The 18,023-nt window shown below is 38.4% G+C and overlaps 2 protein-coding genes and 1 non-coding gene across 4 annotated transcripts in view; 2 read left to right on the plus strand and 1 right to left on the minus strand.

Moving 5' to 3' along the window:
• LOC144693609 (KH homology domain-containing protein 4-like) overlaps positions 1-16,115 on the plus strand; it is a 46,136-nt gene extending 30,021 nt beyond the window's left edge. For both annotated transcript variants that reach the window (XM_078563425.1, XM_078563435.1), the window contains exons 10-14: positions 199-536; positions 5,638-5,805; positions 9,826-9,932; positions 11,463-11,551; positions 15,411-16,115. In XM_078563425.1, the coding sequence (XP_078419551.1) occupies positions 199-536; positions 5,638-5,805; positions 9,826-9,932; positions 11,463-11,551; positions 15,411-15,685 (977 nt within the window). In that variant the 3' untranslated portion in view covers positions 15,686-16,115. The remainder of the gene's footprint in view (positions 1-198; positions 537-5,637; positions 5,806-9,825; positions 9,933-11,462; positions 11,552-15,410) is intronic.
• LOC144671749 (small nucleolar RNA SNORA47) lies at positions 7,810-7,951 on the plus strand. Its single transcript, XR_013574000.1, has one exon. It is a non-coding gene; the product is annotated as a small nucleolar RNA SNORA47 (small nucleolar RNA).
• Positions 16,116-16,694: 579 nt separating the features above from the next.
• The window catches only part of aggf1 (angiogenic factor with G patch and FHA domains 1), a 58,645-nt gene continuing 57,316 nt past the window's right edge, over positions 16,695-18,023 (minus strand). Inside the window, exon 16 of the mRNA XM_078563416.1 lies at positions 16,695-17,037. Within this exon, the coding sequence (XP_078419542.1) occupies positions 16,807-17,037 (231 nt within the window). The 3' untranslated portion in view covers positions 16,695-16,806. The remainder of the gene's footprint in view (positions 17,038-18,023) is intronic.

Consider the following 18,023-nt stretch of genomic DNA (forward strand, 5'->3'; position numbering starts at 1 on the left):
ATGCAGGTCCTTGAATAAAACTGGTAAACCTTTGCTAATCTATTCATTCATTTGAATTACTTTGAATAAACAGCAAGTCTGTTATGTTGTTAGATATATAATCTTAAGAAGATTAATTTAAAAAAAAACCCAAAGTATTTGATATCGTGTGGCAACTTTTAACCTTAAGTTTACTTTGAAATCTTCAACATTTTACAGTTTACTCCATGGTGACACCGTCTCCAGCTATGGGCCCTGCCCAGAATCCTGTCTCTGTTTTACCTCCAGTGATGACGTCACAGCCATATCCCATTCAGCCTCAGACATCTGTCCCGTACACATTTGCCAACACAAATGCACAGTATACTACACAGCAATTCAGGCAGCCTCTTCCAACACCATACACTGCTGGATTACCTACAGAGATCTCTCAGAACCAAGTAGTGTCAGGGATCATGAATCCTGGATCTCAGAACAACTTTCAAATGCCACAGCCTATGCCAGGACCTTGTTATACACAACAGCCTTTGCAACAAACTGGAACAAGTTTGCAGCAGGTAAGAGCATAAAGGAAATGAACTGTTTGTATAATGTCAGTCACTGTTCTAATTAAAACTTTGTATTTGTTTTTCTGAATTACTGAAGATAAATATTTGTTAAACAAACTAGGAGGTACTGTCTCTTACATCTATTCTTGGCTCTCTTTAAAAGTAATAAAATAGTGTGCTATTTATCACTTAAGTCTTTCATGTCATTAATAATGGAATCACTTTTTTAAAAAAAAATCAGTATTCAGTGAGATTCAAAATGGCTATTCTCCCATTTTGGTTTTCAGTTCAGTAGCTTAAAGAGTTTTGAATGGATTACATTGGGCATGTGTTAACACAATTTTTAGGTCCCAAGTTCCCATAATTGGAGTTAGCAGACAGTATTGTGGCATCAAAGTAACATGTCTTCCAAAAGGCTTCTTGCTTGCCGACTTGTCTTTTTCATTTGAGGATTTCAAGTGCCTACCTATGAATTAGCTCTAAATGGTTATTTCTGTCTTGTTTGTAAAACTACTTTGTGATAAATGAATAGTTTTATGAACAAGAGGGGAAAAGCTTCAAAATCCCACTGACTGAGCCACTGACTAATATATATCTGGGGCATAGACTGGAAATAAGCTTTAGTTAAAACAATTATGCAGTGACTAATTCTGACTGTGTGTATGGGTAGCACCAAAGCAGTATGGGCCACGAAGGACTCAGATTCAATCCTTAACCATAATGTTAGCAGCCATTCCATTCACAGTCACTTGGGTGCTAAGGAGACAAAGTACATCAGAGTCCTTGCCTTGATCATCCAGTGACCCTTGGTTAAAGTTGCTTGTGAGATATCGGCCAAGTACATGGATAGGCTTCACTTTGATAACACTGCAGTTGAATTGCACTTTTTCCAATTGGGTCGTAATCCTGACATCAACCTCAATTCTGAGTCGCAAATCTGGTAGTGGCCACAGTGGGACGTTGGTCACAATCTTGCTGGAGTTGGCCAACGAAACCGCTTCTGGAAGCCCCATTCAATTAAGAGTGGCAAATTTGGCAGGGAAGCGGGAGGCTCAATAGGAGGGCCCACAGCAATATCTAGCTGGCAGCCCCACCAGAAGAGGTGGCCGCTGCTGGGGCAGGTGGGAAACTGCAAGGGTGCATCAAAATGTGGGTCCATGCTGGGGTAATTGATTGAGAGGAAACATTGAGGTCATCCAAATTTCTGCTGCCCATTTCTTAACTCACACGTTCCCCTGTTGCCCTGTGCTCGGCTGACTTACGTTTGATATCAGTCGAGCAATGTATTGACTTTAAAATTCTCATTCTTGTTTTCAAATCCCACCATGGCCTTGCCCCTGCCTACCTATGTAATCTCCTCCAGCCCCACAACCCTCAGATATGCTCCTCTAATTGTGGCCTCTTGTGCATTCCTAATTATATTTGCTCCACCATTTTCTTCAGCAATCTAGGCCCCAAGCTCTTGTATTCCCTCCCTATACCTTTCTACCTCTCTTTCTTATTTTGACATCCCTTAAAACCTACCTCTTTGACCAAGCTTTGGGTCATCTTACCTAATATCTCCTTATGCGACTTGGTGTCATACTTTGTTTTATAATCCTCCTGTGAAGGGCCTTAGGATGTTTCATTACTTTAAAGATGCTATATAAATATAAGTTGTTGGCCCCTGTCTGCTGCCAGGAAGCCCCCTCCAGTTACCTGTGAAGCTTCAGCTTCAGTGCCAGCCTGTCTGCTGGCACCATCAACTTTCACCTAATAGGCCAATTAATGGCCCGTATTAGCTACCCACCACTGCTGGGCAGGTAGCCTCTGCTGTATTGACCCCGCCTTTGACAAGATCACATAGAGATGGGAAGGCATTGGGTAATCGACCTGGCACACTATTTTCCAACTTTGCTCCCGGCCCAGTTTCTTATCTCACCTTAGCGGGCCTGGGAAAATTCAACCCTCTGTTTTTTGAGGACCAAGCAGGCTGTTATAGTGTAGAATTGTACCCCAACATTCTTCAGAAGTGTGGGGTAAAATTAAAAATAACTTCAACGGCGTAAGTTAGTTTTGTTTTTTTCATTTGTTCTTGGAATATGGGTAAGACAGCATTTATTGCTCATCCTTTCTTGCCCTGAGGACATTACAACTTAACCTGCTGCCAAGGTCCCCAGCATCACAGATGCCAGTCATCAGGCAACTCAATTCACTCCACTGAATACTGCAAAGGCTATGGGCTGTGACAACATTCCAGCAATAGTACTGAAGACTTGTGCTCCAGAACAGGCTGTGCCCTGAGCCCAGGCTATTCCACTACAGCTACAACACTGTCATCCACCCAGCAATGTGGAAAATTGATCAGGTATGTCCTGTACACAAAAAGCAGGACCAATCCAATCCAGCCAATTTCCACCCCATCAGTCTACTCATCAGTAAAGTGGAAGGAGTCATCAACAGTGCTATCAAGCAGCACTAGCTCAGCAATAAACCTGTTCACTGACATTCAGTTAGGGTTCCACCAGGGCCACTCAGCTCCTGACCTCATCACAGCCTTGGTCCAAAAATGGACAGAAGAACTGAACTCAAGGCAAGGTGAGAGTGACTGCTCGCGACGTCAAGGCAGTATTTGACCGAGTGTGGCATAAAGGAGCCCTAGCAAAACTGAAGTCAATGGGAATCGGCGGGGTTGGGTGGGGGGTGGGGGGGGAGCTCTCGACTGATTGGAGTTGTATCTAGCACAAAGGAGGATGGTTGTGGTTGTTGAAGGTCAATCATCTCAGTTCCAGGACATTGCTACAGGAGTTCCTCAGGGTGGTGGCCTCGGCACAACAATCTTCTGATACTTCATTAATGACTTTCCCTCCATCATAAGGTCAAAAGTGGGGATATGCGCTGATCATTGCACAATTTCATCACCATTTTTAACTCCTCAGAGTTACCATTGACCAGAAATTGAACTGGACCACCCAAGAGATGGTGGCATAGTGCTAATGTCACTGGACTTGTGATCCAGAGGCCCAGGCTAATGCTCTTGGGACACTGGTTTGAATCTGGTGGAATTTGAATTCACTTAATAAATCTGGAATATAAAGCTAGTCTCAGTAATGGTGACCATGAAACATGACTATGAATACCCATCTGGTTCACTAATGTCCTTCAGGGAAGGAAATCAGCTATCCTTACCTGGTCTGGCCTACATGTGACTCCAGGCCCACAGCAATGTGGTTGACTCTTAGCCCTCTGGAATGGCCTAACAAGTCACTCAGTTCAAGATCAATTAGGGATGGGCAATAAATGCTGGCCTTGCCAGCAACACCCGCATCACATGAAAGGATAAAGGAAAAAAAATATATAAATACTGTGGCTACAAGAGCAGGTCAGAGGCTGGAAATTCTGCAGCAAATAACTCACCACCTGACTCCCCAAAGCTTGTCGACCTTCTACAAAGCACAAGTCAGGATTGTGATGGAATACCCTCCACTTGCCTGGATGAGTGCAGCAACACTCTAAGCTTGACACCATCTAGGACAAAACAGTCCGCTTGATTGGTACCCACCCTTCAACAACACCTTCCAAATCAGCGACCTCTACCACCTAGAAGAACAAGGACAGCAGATGCATGGGACCACCACCGCCTGCAAGTTCCTCTCCCAGCCACACACCATCCTGACTTGGAACTGTATTGCCGTTCCTTCACTGTTGCTGGATCAAAATCCTGGAACTCCTTCCCTAAGAGCACTGTGGGTGCACTTACATCACGTGGACTGCAGCTGTTCAAGAAGGCGGATCACCACCTCCTCAAGGGCAATTAGAGTTGGGCAATAAATGTTGGCCTAGCCAGCGACGCCCACATCCAGTGAACGAATAAATAAAGAAACAATAATTCCATTCTTGCATGACTTGGGGAATACTGTATATCATAAGACAGACATGCTGATGTAAATAATAGAAAAGTGTAATAATTCAATAGTTTGCAGCTAGTGTATGATGTAGAGATGGCTTCCTTATATTTTTGTGTTCATATAGAATATTTTTTATTGAAGAAACTGGTAGGATTTTTCTTTTAATGTTTTAACTACTAATGATTTTTGAGAAAAGGAAAACTGCATTTTTTCAGCAGGAAGGTAATGGCTTTCATATAGGTGTAAAATATACACAGCATCTATGGTATTCTCATCAAACATACCTTTTTGTAGCTACCTGTAGTGGTTATATAGTTTATATTATTGTACTGCATTTGTAAACTTGTTTCATATTAAAATATTACAATAGTTTTTCTGAAACTTGAGGGATATCCTGATTAATATGTAAAAGAATAGTGGATCCTTTACAACAGATGAGGATAATATTGCAAATGGACATAAAGAAATGGCAGACTTATTGAATAATTACATTTTGTCAGTCTTCACAGTAGAGGAAGATGATAATATATCTGACTTCCTAGAAAAATTAATAATGAATCAAGGACTGGAACCCAATAAATAACCTAAGCAAGAAAACAGTTGGGCAGAATTGTTTTCAGAAGTACAATTTTTAAGATGAGATTTTCCATTGATTACAAGTAATAATTTTGAGCTTTGAGATTTTCAGATTTGTTTTTGTGATGGGATGTGGGCATTGCTGATTGGACTGTACTTATTGAGTTGCTGTCAAGGTGATGAAATATGAGCAATTTCCTTCCAACTGAATGGCTTGCTAGGGGATTATTCCTACGGCATTTCAGAGTGTTTAAAGTTAACCATATCATTTGGGACTTGGGGTTACATGTAGCTCATAATAGGTAGGATGGTAGATTCCTTTCCTGAACCATTTGTGAGTTTACAAGAGCACAACTTTTGTGGTCATTTTTTTCACTAGTGCCAATCCATAAATCAACAAGATTTCAGCTTCCCAGCTTGTCATGGTGCGATCAGAGCTCAAATTTTCTGGGTTGTTCAAAATCCTAACCATTGCACTTTGAATATCAGTAATGTATCTGGATCTGCATGAATAGTTTTATTCCATGTTATTTCAGAGAATCATTCATATAGAAGAAAACCTTGGTGTTTGTCAACTTTTTGGGGTTGATTGACCACCCCATCAGTCTATTATGGTAGTATTATTGTGTTTTGTTGATTGTTCATAGGTCCAAACTGTAAACTCCACCCCAATGCCAGTGTCTATGTCCAGCTCAGAGTTTCAGTTCCAGGCCACAGGTACTAGTAATCCAATGCCACCTCCTTCTCAGCCACAAAAGAGACGTTTTACTGAAGAAAGAGGAGCAAATTCACCAGAAGGACTTCTTGGATACCGGGTAGGTATCCTCATAATGTGTGTGTTTGGAAAAATCCACTGATATATTACACCAAATAATTAATTACATTTAGGATCTGGTAGGTGATGTTCAAAGGAGAGAGCATACTGACTGACATGATGGTCAATGCATGATCCAACTGGACAATTCCCTTTTATTGGAGGTGGTAAGAACATGGCACACATAGTAAAGAAAATCCTGTTTTATGTCAGTGATGAAACTACTACACGAATAAGATATCAAAAGAATATGCAAGATTAACAATAAAACAGTTAATTGCATACTTTTAAAAAGAAAATGGTATAATGTTAAATTTTGGTGAACAAATGACGCTGCTGCATGTTGTGCAACTTTTGTAATGGTTGTTTGACTGCTAGGATAATGGTGTGGCGATATACAGTTAATAGAATAATATACTAAATATATTTAAATCTGTTACTTCATTAAACAATGAATCTAAAAGAATAGTCAAATTTTCTGCCTTATACCCATTTGTTATCTATAGACTTGATTATTCCAACGCACTCCTGGTTAAGCAAAGACTCTATTTTAAATTTCTCATCCTTGTTTTCAAATTCAATTCAATGACTCGGATCAGGGGACTGAGTGTAATGTAAGCACGTTTGCTGCTGATGCAACGTTAGGAGGGAAAGTAAGCTGTAAGATGGATGTTAAAAGGCTGCAAAGGGACATAGTTAAATGAGTGGGCAAGAACATGGCAAATGGAATATAGTGTAGAGAAGTGTGAAGTTATTCACTTTGCTGGTAAAAAAAATAGAAAAGTAGAATTTTTTTAAATGTTGGAAGGTTGGGAAATGTTGGTATTCTGAAGAATCTGATTCGTTGGACATGAATCAGAAAGTGAGCATACAGGTACACGAAGAAAGCAATGGTATGCTAGCCTTTATTGTAAAGGTATTGGAATGTAAAAATAAAGAAGCCTTACTACTATTATATAGGACCTTGTTGAGACCACATCTGGAATACTGTGTACAGATGGGGAGAAATTTATTTACTTAAAGGGTTGCGAATCTTTGGAATTCCCTATGCCACATATCTGTGGACGTTCAGTCTTTGAATAATTCAGGACAAGGACTGACAGGTTATAAAGGAAATAAGGGACATGGGGATAGTACAAGAAGGTGGAGTTGAGGTAGAAAATCATCTATGATTTTAGTGAATGGTCGAGCTGGCTTGAAAAGCCGAATGGCCTACGCCTGTTCCTATTTTTTGTTATCTGTGAAATGGCCTTGTCTCTCCCTCCAGCCATACAATCTTTGAACATATCTGTGCTCCTCCAATTCTGGCCTCATCAGCATCTCTCATGTTAATTGTTCTACACTGTCAGCCATGCCTTTAGCTACCAAGGCCCTCTGCTTTGGAATTCCCTCCCTAAACTTCTCCACCTCTTTCCTCCTTTAAGACCACCCTTAAAACTTACCTCTTTGACCAAACCTGATGTCTCCTTATGTGGCTGTGTGAATGCTCCTGTGAAGCCCCTTGGGGGTTTACAGTTTTTACTGTGTTAAAGGCCTTGTATAAATATGAATTAAGCAATAATGGTATGGTTAAGCAATTATGGTTAGGATCTGCCTTTCTAAATGTCAAATGTTTAAAAAGGAACACCTATTTCCTCTGCTGTCAGTACTTTAGACAGACAGACCATAACCCTTCCTCCATCTGAGAGCATTTTTATAGTTTTTCATTTCACTACCCAGCGACCATATGTTGAGAGGTATTAGAAAACCACTCAATATCAAAACTGTCGTCTTTCTCCAAATCTCATTTTTCATTAAACAAACCCTTATTGTATAATTAGACCTACTCAATCATACATTTTCATTTCTCAGTCATCATGTAAGTGTGATTATTTTGTGGGATCCTATCTACACATAATCAGAGCTTTTATAACATGCTGGTTTTTGCTGTTTTGACAAAAACTTTTTTGTACATTATTTCATTATACAATGTAAATAACTGGTTTATCCATACTTGTGAATGCATTGGAGGATTGAGAAGGTGAGGTAGCTTTTTAACTGTGCTGCACTTACTGGTAGAAACCTCCCATATTAAAATAATGCCAGCAGTGTTTTCTAAGCTACAGCGCATCATTGTTGCTAAAGCACATCACTGCTGCATACACTGTTTTGTAAGAACATTAAGCACAGATCAAAAAGGTCAGTCACACCCCATCAAACCTATTCTTTTTAAAGATCATGCACAAACACTTTTGGATTCCACATTTAATTTGAGAAGAAGGTCTGTTTCTCACAGATAAATTGAGTGAATATTGGAATACCTATCTGGTTTTCAATCTTCATATTCACTATTGCCTCCATCAGCATGAAATTTGCATGGTCTTAGCAATTTACAAGTCACTGTTTCACAGGACATTCAGTCATTCCCTATCTGTTCTTTATAATCTTTTAGTGTTCCTAATTAAATATTTACTCGTTCATCTTAAAATTAACCGACGTAGCATTAGCTACTTAAGGAGAAAGCCTATTATAGAATGGGTACAGTACAGGGGGCGATGTTATGTCTGTGCCGGCTCTCTGCAAGCAACCCACCTAGCCCCACTCCCTTGCCCTTTCCTCGTATCCCTGCAATTTTTTTCCTTTCAGATAATTATCCAATTTCCTTTAGAAAGTCTCAATTGAATCTGCAGGTACCACACTCAAGCAGTGCATTCCAGATAAGTAAGAAATCATTTCCCCATGTTGCCTTTGATTCTTTGCCAGTCACTTTAAATTGGTGTCCTTTGGTTCTTGGCCTTTTTGCCAGCATGAGTAGTTTTTCCCTATCTACTCTGTTGAGACTCTCATGATTTTGAAGACCTCTATAAAATCTCCTCTTAATTTTCCATCCTCTAAGAAGAATAGCCCCAACTTCTCCAGTCTGTCCATGTAACTGAAGTCCTTTATCCTTGGAACTTTTCTTGAAAATCTTTGCCACGCTTTTTCTCGTGCCTTGATTAAGTGTCCAGTTGTGTCCAATTAATTAATTGGACACAATACTCTAGTTGAGGCCAAACTGATGTTTTATAAAAGTCCATCTTGCTTGCCTTTCTACTCTGTACCCTTATTTGTAAAGCTCAGGACCCCATATGCTTTATTAACCTCTTTCTCAACCTGACCAGCCATCTCAATGATTTGTGCACATATAACCCCAGGTCTCTATATATTGTATATTATATGGATAGATTATATATTATGTTAATATATGTGTTCTGTATATCCACTACTGTGGGGGAAACGTTTAGTTATCTTGACCTGCTTGCTTATTATACTCACATTCTTTAGCTCTGTGCTTTAAATCCAAGTGGAATAGCCTGCTTGCATCAACCTTCTCCATTCCTCTCAAGGTCTTGGGATTATCTCTCTTTTGAATTTGGGGGCTTAAAACTGGTCACCAAATTTCAAAGTGAGATTACCACTGAGTTATGAGAGGTTATATTAATCTATTTCAACTTCAGAGTTTATTCTGAATATAAACAGTGGGGCTATAATGCAGCGATGCTTTTTAAGGAAAATATTTGGTGCAAATTGCTTTTCAGTCACATTACTGTGTTGCAATGGGTTGATTTAAAATCCAGATGCAGGTTTAGGGTTGGATTTTTATGAATCAATGTTAACTTTAATAGCACTGGTTACAATCTATCAAGTTGATTTTCTATGTCAAGGTATTGCTTAATTGACAGCAGGAAAGGAAATGCTGTTTTGTAACAGTTGAGATGTATATTCAGAATTTTTAACTTCCTGATAAAGGGAAAAACTGGTTAGAATTTTAAAAGTATGCTATTAGCTGTTTTGTTTGTTCATTCATTCAGTGAACAATGACCGTCTAAGGCCAGCACTAGAGGTCCATGCAAGTCCCCTTCTAATTCTAAAGAGCTCTAAGATCCTGTTTGCATTAGAAAAACTAATTTAATATTGGTGTACGTTAGTCATAATCGAATTTTTTTTATGCTTTATATGCAATCACGCCTGTTGATTTCTGTGGCCTTTTTTCTACTCATAGCACGGACCATTTCACTTGACTAATCTAGGTACTAGGAGCAGTCATGATATGGGATCTGGGATGAAGATAGCTGCTGATTCTGTCCTCTTTGGAAGGGGAAGAGAGAGGTAAGTAGTTTTCTGTATTAATTGCAAGGTGTTGTTTGTTTGCGAGATCTTTAACTTGATTCATAAGGCCCAAATTTCCTGGCCATGAAGTTGAGGAAAAGGGACAAGATCGGGTGAACCAAATTTAACATTGCTCAGAGACCTCCAGTGTTTTCCTGGGTGGGTGGAGCTAAGCTCGAATCTGCTTTAAGATCAGGACCATTATAACCAAATGCCATAATTAGGGAATGTTTGCAGCATCTCCCCTCTTTCTTGAACGAAGGTTTGCAGCTGCCTAGAGAAACAACACATTGTGACCTTTCCTTGAACTCTTGCTGACCATAGGATTTATGGGCCCAAACAATTTATGTCACACAATAATGCGGACACATAGTATGTGAGCTAAAGCCTTAAAATTCAACCAAGCCATGAGGCAAGGAATTTTTAAATAAAGTTTAAAACATTGATCTCACTAAGGATATTCGGTTGTAACCTGTACTTGTGGCTGATCTCCCTGCTGATTTGCGGGCATAAACCAGAAAAGATCTTCAACATCACCTCACTTGGCTGCCCCCTCCACTGGCTTTAGACCCTGCTATGGGTTGGCCCTGTGCTGGAGCTGCACATGGCTCAGGATAAGAAGTCCTGGTCCTCTGAGCCAGGTGTGCAGTTTTGGTGGGCTACCCCTACCTAAGATAAGGAAACATACCCTTTATACTTTGAACCATATAAATTTATTTGACTCCACAGTGAACAAGTATTTCTAATTCTCTACCTTCTTCCTATTTTACTTTCTCCCCAATAAATTTTTATAGTGCGTACTTAGCAAATATTGTTAGTTTTCTCAGCCTCTGACTGTTGTGGCTTAGCTTACACCATCGAAAATGTCACTGTTCCAAAATATTTTCAGAGAATAAAGAGTCGCAACTTTTTTTATTTCATATATTTTCATTTCTACCATTTTAGTTCCTTGTCTGTACACTCATCTTTGTCAGATGAAGTAGTTCTTGTATAAGAACCTCCTGCAGAGGTATTGACATATTATGCCATGCATATGAAAATAGTCGCCACTGTGCTGTATTTTAAATACAGAGAATACACCTGTCTTTGTTTGGTATGGTATAACATGTTCTTAGATGCTTGATATAGAAATTAATGTGAGATACCACAATAAAAATGGTTATATTCCAATTGAAAATTATGGGCAACTTAAAATCTTTAGGAAAGATCTAAAGATCCTAATATTTGGGTAGTGACTGCAGTTAATTTTGATATAATAGCACATGCTACATAGTCTAAGTACAGTATACCTTAAAGGTTTACATTTTACTTTGTAAAGGTTTTCCTTCAAAACGTGTGAAATTACATTAACATACAATTATCTTTGTTTTACATGAAATTTAAAATGCTAATGAAATACAAAGTATGATGGGTTCACAATAATCATTCTTCAGCAGATTGAAAAATTGTAAGATTGTAACAATTGATACTGTGCATTGTCTGCTGTGATCAAATATTTGAGACAGATGATTCTTATTTTGTACCTTGCAGGCAGCTGATGCCCCTGCTGTCCAACCATGGAGATCATTCTGAAATGCCAAAGACCTCGATGCATATGTTGCATTCTTTAAACATGCAAGGTGAGGACTCTCCACACTTAAAAAGTCCCCTGTTCTACTAATTCAGGGTCACACGATCTATGTTGTAATATTTTCTGGATTTTGCAAGATTAGTGCTCAATACATTGAATAATTTTTACCTTAATTTTTTCCTCTTGCCACTTTTCTTGTGAAGGGAGTAACTTATGCTAAAGTACAGTATCTTGGGTGTACAAGAGGCTTCTCCATCTGTAAGTTTAGATTGTAATTGCTGGCAGGCTTTTAGATCCTGTTATCAAGGCACCCACATGCATTTGCATTGACAGAGTTGTCAACACATAGTAGATGCAAAGCATATCGGATTTTTCTGTCTTTTGCAAACCCTTCACCTCCCTTTGTCCATCATTCGGTGACGCTGAGGTCACTTTACCTTGTTGCCTTAGTTGAGATCAGCAACCACATCTGGAACTTTATTTGCTGAGCTATAAATGGGTGATATTAGATTTTAACTTTGCATGATTGAATATATACACCTTAAAGGTAAGTTCAACTTTTTTTTAATACATTCATGGGGTGTTGGCTGGCTAGGCCAGCATTTATTGCCCATCCCTAATTTCCCTTGAGAATGTGGTGGTGAGCTGCTGCCTTAAACCGCTGCAGTCCATGTGCTGCAGTCCACAGTGCTGTTAGGGAGGAAGTTCCAGGATTTTGACCCAGTGACAGTGAAGGAACGGCAATATATTTCCAAGTCAGGATGGTGTGTGGCTTGGAGGGGATCGCAGGTTGTGGTCTTTTCATGCATCTGCTGCCCTTGTCCTTCTAGATGATAACAGTTGTGGATTTAGAAGGTGCTATCTAAAGAGCCTTAGTGCGTTCCTGCTGTGCATCTTGTAGATGGTATGCACTGCTGGTGTGTCGGTGGTGAGGAGTGAATGTTTGAGTTTGCTGTTCAGCCAGTGCATAAGCATTCAGTGTATGGTGTGACCCCACAAGAAAAACTGGCAAAATACAAAAGCACAACTGGCACTACTCTCCCTATAGTGGGTCCCTTAATGTGCAGCAGACAGTTAAAGGGATGAAGGGTGCCTTCTATACAAAGTACTCCCTTCATTGGTATATGTAAGGAATTATTTTCATGTACTTTCCTGTCTTGTAGTACTGTCCCAGTAATATATGATACATGCATTCTGTTTATATGGCAGTTGGAGCTGTAGACTGGCTCATTGGGCTAATGTCAAGATACATAGCTGGGTTAGCTTCAAGTATGTGGAACCAGCCGTGGATGTCAGTGAGCGCCCTCCATTATTATTGGAGTATCTTTAATACAAGCAGGCATAAAATGACAGGTCCTCATGGAAGAAAGTGATTGCATATGGAGGATTACAAACTGCATAAATAGGAGTAGGCCATACCACCCCTTGAGCATGCTCAGTTATTTAATAAGATCATGACTGAAATGACCTCAACTCAACTTTCTTGCCTAGTCTCCATCTTCCTTGATTTCCTGAGTATCTGAAAACTTATCTCACCCTTGAATAACTCAATGATTGAGCATGCACAGCCCTCTGGGGTAGTAAATTCCAAAGATCCAGAATGCTCTGACTGAAGAAATTGCTCCTCATCTCAGTCCAAAATGGCCAAACCTTTATCCTGAGACTCTACTCTGCCTCTTAAGTTCTAGATTCTCCAGAAAGGGGAAACAGCCTCTCAACATCTAGTGTCTCAAAATCTTGCATGCATCAACGAGAATTGTTTTTCTATGGCAAGTACTTTACTAGCTTTCCTTTACTAATGAAGTCTGTGGTATGATTGGTTCATGTGGGTTTTTAACCAGTAGTTCTGATTTTCTTATTTCTGTCAGTGATGGTGTAAATAGTTAATGGGAAAGCAAGTGCATCACAGTTTTGGCCTCAAGAAAACATTGCAGTGTCAGCTGGAGGAGAAACTTTCAATACGATAACAAGTAAACTGCTGGCTACACTTTTCAGCTGAATGTCTGAAGAGCCCGGTTTTATTTTTACTAGTTCTTAATGAAAACTTCCTTCAAAATGTGAGATTTCAGAAAGCTTAAAAGTGACTGAAATTTAAATAAGAGGCAAATTGATGTCTATCACTGACATGATGCACTAATGTTTGAAAATAAGCAGATGTTTTTTCAATAAAACATTGATTTGCAACTGTGATGCTTCTACAGAAGGTAGTAGATTTAGGGAACAGGAGAAAAAGTCGAATACAGTATGAAAACAAGTACATTGACTTTTGAAACATGCAATGGAACTGAGATTTGAGTTTGAAATATAATTTTCCAATCAAGGCAATGGGGTAGGTTAAACTACATGCAGACTGATTTTGCTAATTCCAATATAGTAAATATAGTTTTAAAAAAAAACTTTCAAAGTTAGGAACCCAGAAGTTTCCGATCTGATGATTAAGTTCAGATTCTAGTTTAGATGACACTAGTTTAGTTGCTGTAATTGTAGTGAATTTTCAGTTAGTACATTGGACAGACAGTTCTCAATTTTAGCATAGAGTAAGAAAACATTTACTGTATCATACTATACCTAGAGAAGCATGCCTTTTGCATAATGGTCATTCAGACTATCACCGTTCCCTGGTTGAAGGAGGAATGTATATGGATTTTTAGTGGGTGTTAAGAGATACATATGTCTTGACTTCTCTACCTACAAACTCATTAATAGACTTGCACAATTGATTGTGTACAAAAAAAATCTGGGTACATTTTTAATGGAATATCTGAAGACCCCTTATTTTTAAAAAAAAGTTTTTAAGGAAAAGTTTCTTTAAAATACCTTGTGTACAATACATATGAAAAAGCTTTGAAATAAAGAAACACTGCTTCAGCAGTGAGGCAAACATATCTAATATACATCACTATCTACTAAACCTCTTACCAATATCGGTGAGAATCAGCTGTCATAGTTTGTGGACATCTAGCTGTTAGTTCAGCATGACTCTGGTTGAATTTCCCTGTGTGTTTATAGTCTATCTCGTGAGGAGTTGAAATTCAGGATGTGGTGTGAGAAATCGAAGCATGGACTGCACCATGTACTTTGGTGAAATAATAGCATTTACAATAAACTCCATTCAAACAAAGTATCTGATGCCTTATGTAGATGTCTAACAGTCAAGGGATTTACTGCTGTCACATCAAGTCCAACACAAGATCGCTTAGTTAAAAAAAACTTCACTCAATTTTATAAATGACCTTATTTTCTTTAATATCCCCAGAAATGCTGGTATCTTAAAAGGCTTTGGTGTAAGCACCTACATAATTTACACATTTGCATAAATGAACCTACTTTTGTGAGTCCAATTTGCTAAAGAACTAGTAAGCCATAAAATTTACCATTAGTCTTTGGAGAGAAAAAGTGGGAGGTTTGCCTAATTTGTTTATTTTTTTATACATTGTCAGTCTGGCGAAAGTTTTACATTATAATTAAGGCAGATAAAAATTAACATTTACTGCAATCTTGTTTATGGCATTTATGAAACCTAACATGTATACACTGTTCAATAGATGAGGCATTGTTTAATAGGACTTAATATGATTAACATGCTGTAAAATTTCTAATTGTGCTACAGTTTGAGCATAGTTAATATGTAGCAATTGATCTGAATTTAATTTTCCCTTTCTTTTGTGTCTTGTGTTCTCTTACATGTTTCTGATGGGACATCACCTGCTGCTGTCAACTTGACATGGTTTTATGACATCTTCATTTGTGTACTGTACAAATGATTTATTTTAACATTAACTGTCTGTAAACATTTTTAAATATTAACAATGTGTTCTCTTTCCCACAAACTAAATTTTCTTTTTTATATTGAATATTTGGCTTTCTGGGTGTGTTTGGTGTTCGGGGATTCTTATTTTAAAATGTAGGTCATATGTCTTCTCCAAGCCATAAGCGACACAAGACTAGTGATAGCCTAGGTGCCCTGGCCCAGTATGGGGAGGATTCTTCAGACGAGGAAGATGACCGGCACAAGCGAGGTGGGAGATACCGACCTTCTGGAAATGCATCGCGCAATATGTACCATCCCTACTTTCAGCATTCTATCCAACACCAACATCATCATCCTCACCATCATCACCAGCAGCAACATGGTTTACCAAGGTCCCAAAATTCCATGCCTTTCTGGATGGCACCCAACTAATATTGCGAATGTTGTAAATGTATTTTTGTCAATATTCTCTTCACCATGTGCAGCTAAACTTCAATTGTACAAATGAGCCTGAGTGTGCAGTACTATTACCCAATATGCCAGGACTCCTGGAATTAACTTTAATGGGCCATCATAATCAAACGGCTGACTGCAACATTGGAAGATGGACTTTTATGTAAGGTGCAGAAACATGAAGAACCATCCTATTGGCATTTTTACAGAAGCTGCAGTAATGTGAAGAGTAAAGTCACAGATTATCTTCAACATACAATTCCAGAATTAAGGACATAGTGAAAACTCCAGCTTTTTCCCCCACTGGTACTTTGCAGAAGCATGATTCATGCACCAATCTTTTATGTTGTAATTGGCAAGAATTTAGTGTATTAAACACAGCTGTAAAATAAAAGTATGTGAAACAAAAGATATGTATAAAAGTGTTGAAAGAAATCCCCTCAAATCTGGTTTTCAAACATTGTGAATGTGAAAGCAAAATCTATTTTGTTACTGATGGCTATGGTGACAAGTTTTGTTGATGATTGGATCTAGCAATTCATAGGGGGTCCAATAAAAGCAATTATAGACCTCATTCATATACTTTCAGCCAATTCACTGGCTTCCTTAGCTACTGGACAAAGTATATAAACTTTACCCATTATTTTGGTCAATTTGTAGTCACTTGAAATTAATCCTTGGTCTAACTAGGACTTTATCCACTCCATTGCTATTATGTTGCACATGTAATAGGAGAAACTTACAGAAAAGTTACCTCCTAGCTTCTCTGTTCATTTTGGAGCTGGAAACCTTTAATTAAATTAATATTTTCCAGCTGGAACTGGATTATTTAGAGATGCACAAAAATGTATCAAACGACAGGGCCTTTTGAGGAGAATTCGTTGTCTAGTAGAATTCTTCACAGAAGAAATTAAATTTCTCCCTCATGGGAAGAGTTAAAAGCTTAAGTATAGCATAGAAGCTAAGGATCCAGCTTAAAAACTAAAACTGAATATACATATTTGCTTTTTATTTTACAATATAAAAAGACTTTTAATCCTTCAGAATATCATTAATACATTAAAAAAGAAACACCAGGTGATAGAACATCTATTTACAAGTCAGCTTGTGGCAGAGTCTTCAGTCTGCTCCTTTACACATTCACCTTTGACCCATGATGTTTTCACTTCTGCTGCCTTTTGACTTGTGGTTTGCTGAAAAGTTTCAGAAAATCTCTCTCTAGCTTTGGCCCAATTCTTCTGATTTTTGGATCTGCACATCTGAACATCTTCAATGGAAAGTGGTGCAGTAGCTCCCAAACCAGCTTGTGACTGATTAAGTTGAATTTTAACCTGAAAAATGGATACAAGGTAGAAAATAAAAGTGATATTTGGGATTTAACAAACAATTGGCCTACTATGGGTGCAATATTAGATACATTTTTTCCCAATTTGGAAAGCTGTAAAATAAAACCTAAATGCATTTTGAAATTCAGTCAATTAAAGGTTAAATGTTTACTGAAGAGGTTGACCTTTACAGAAGTTACATGTTGACCGTGCCCTCAAAAATGTTTTGTATTACCCCACATTATTTAAATGGTTCAGTAATTTTTTTAAATATCCAAAATGCTTTCACCTGATCAAATATTTTGGAATGTATGTAGTTTTTACCTTTCTCTTACCCCCACTGCAACTTTTTCCCTTTGTTGCAAAAGTGCTCGCAGCCCCTGGTATCTATAGCCAAGTGGCCAATTTCATTAGCAAGCCTCAATAGTGGTTGTTGTCACCTGGTGGGCACATGTGGTTGAGCATGGTTACTTAATAGTGATCAGTAAAAGAGAACCCTGACTGATCTATTTTCTCTCTCCCACCTCTATTCAAGGGGCACTAGTGCCAACCACACCAAGGTCTTCTAAAAGTGCAGAACATGGAACTTCCCTAGTTTGTATTGCTGAGTATCACATGAACAGGTACATTTTTCCTGCTAAACCATCAGTGGGAGTCTCAATAGCTTCTGGTTTGGTATATGGACTGTTATACTCAGTGCTTAAATCATGTTGGCAGAAGGTATTAGACACAAAATTTACAGTATTTGGGTATTGATGCAAGTTGATTTGAAAGTGTATTTGGCAATTTTAAAAAGTATTCAATTTGTATGGGAGTAATTTTCGAAAACAACAGCCTTTCCAATCGAGTTCTCTATTAAAGAATGAATGAACATTATAGATCCATCACTTAAAACTAAACAGATGAATTATTTCTTTTATTTTTGTTTGCTTTCTATCTTTGGATCCACAAAAGATATTTTAACAGTTTTCTATACAGAAAGGCAAGGACAA

Source organism: Cetorhinus maximus, chromosome 2, assembly GCF_964194155.1.
Source record: "Cetorhinus maximus chromosome 2, sCetMax3.hap1.1, whole genome shotgun sequence".
Taxonomy (NCBI): domain Eukaryota; kingdom Metazoa; phylum Chordata; class Chondrichthyes; order Lamniformes; family Cetorhinidae; genus Cetorhinus; species Cetorhinus maximus.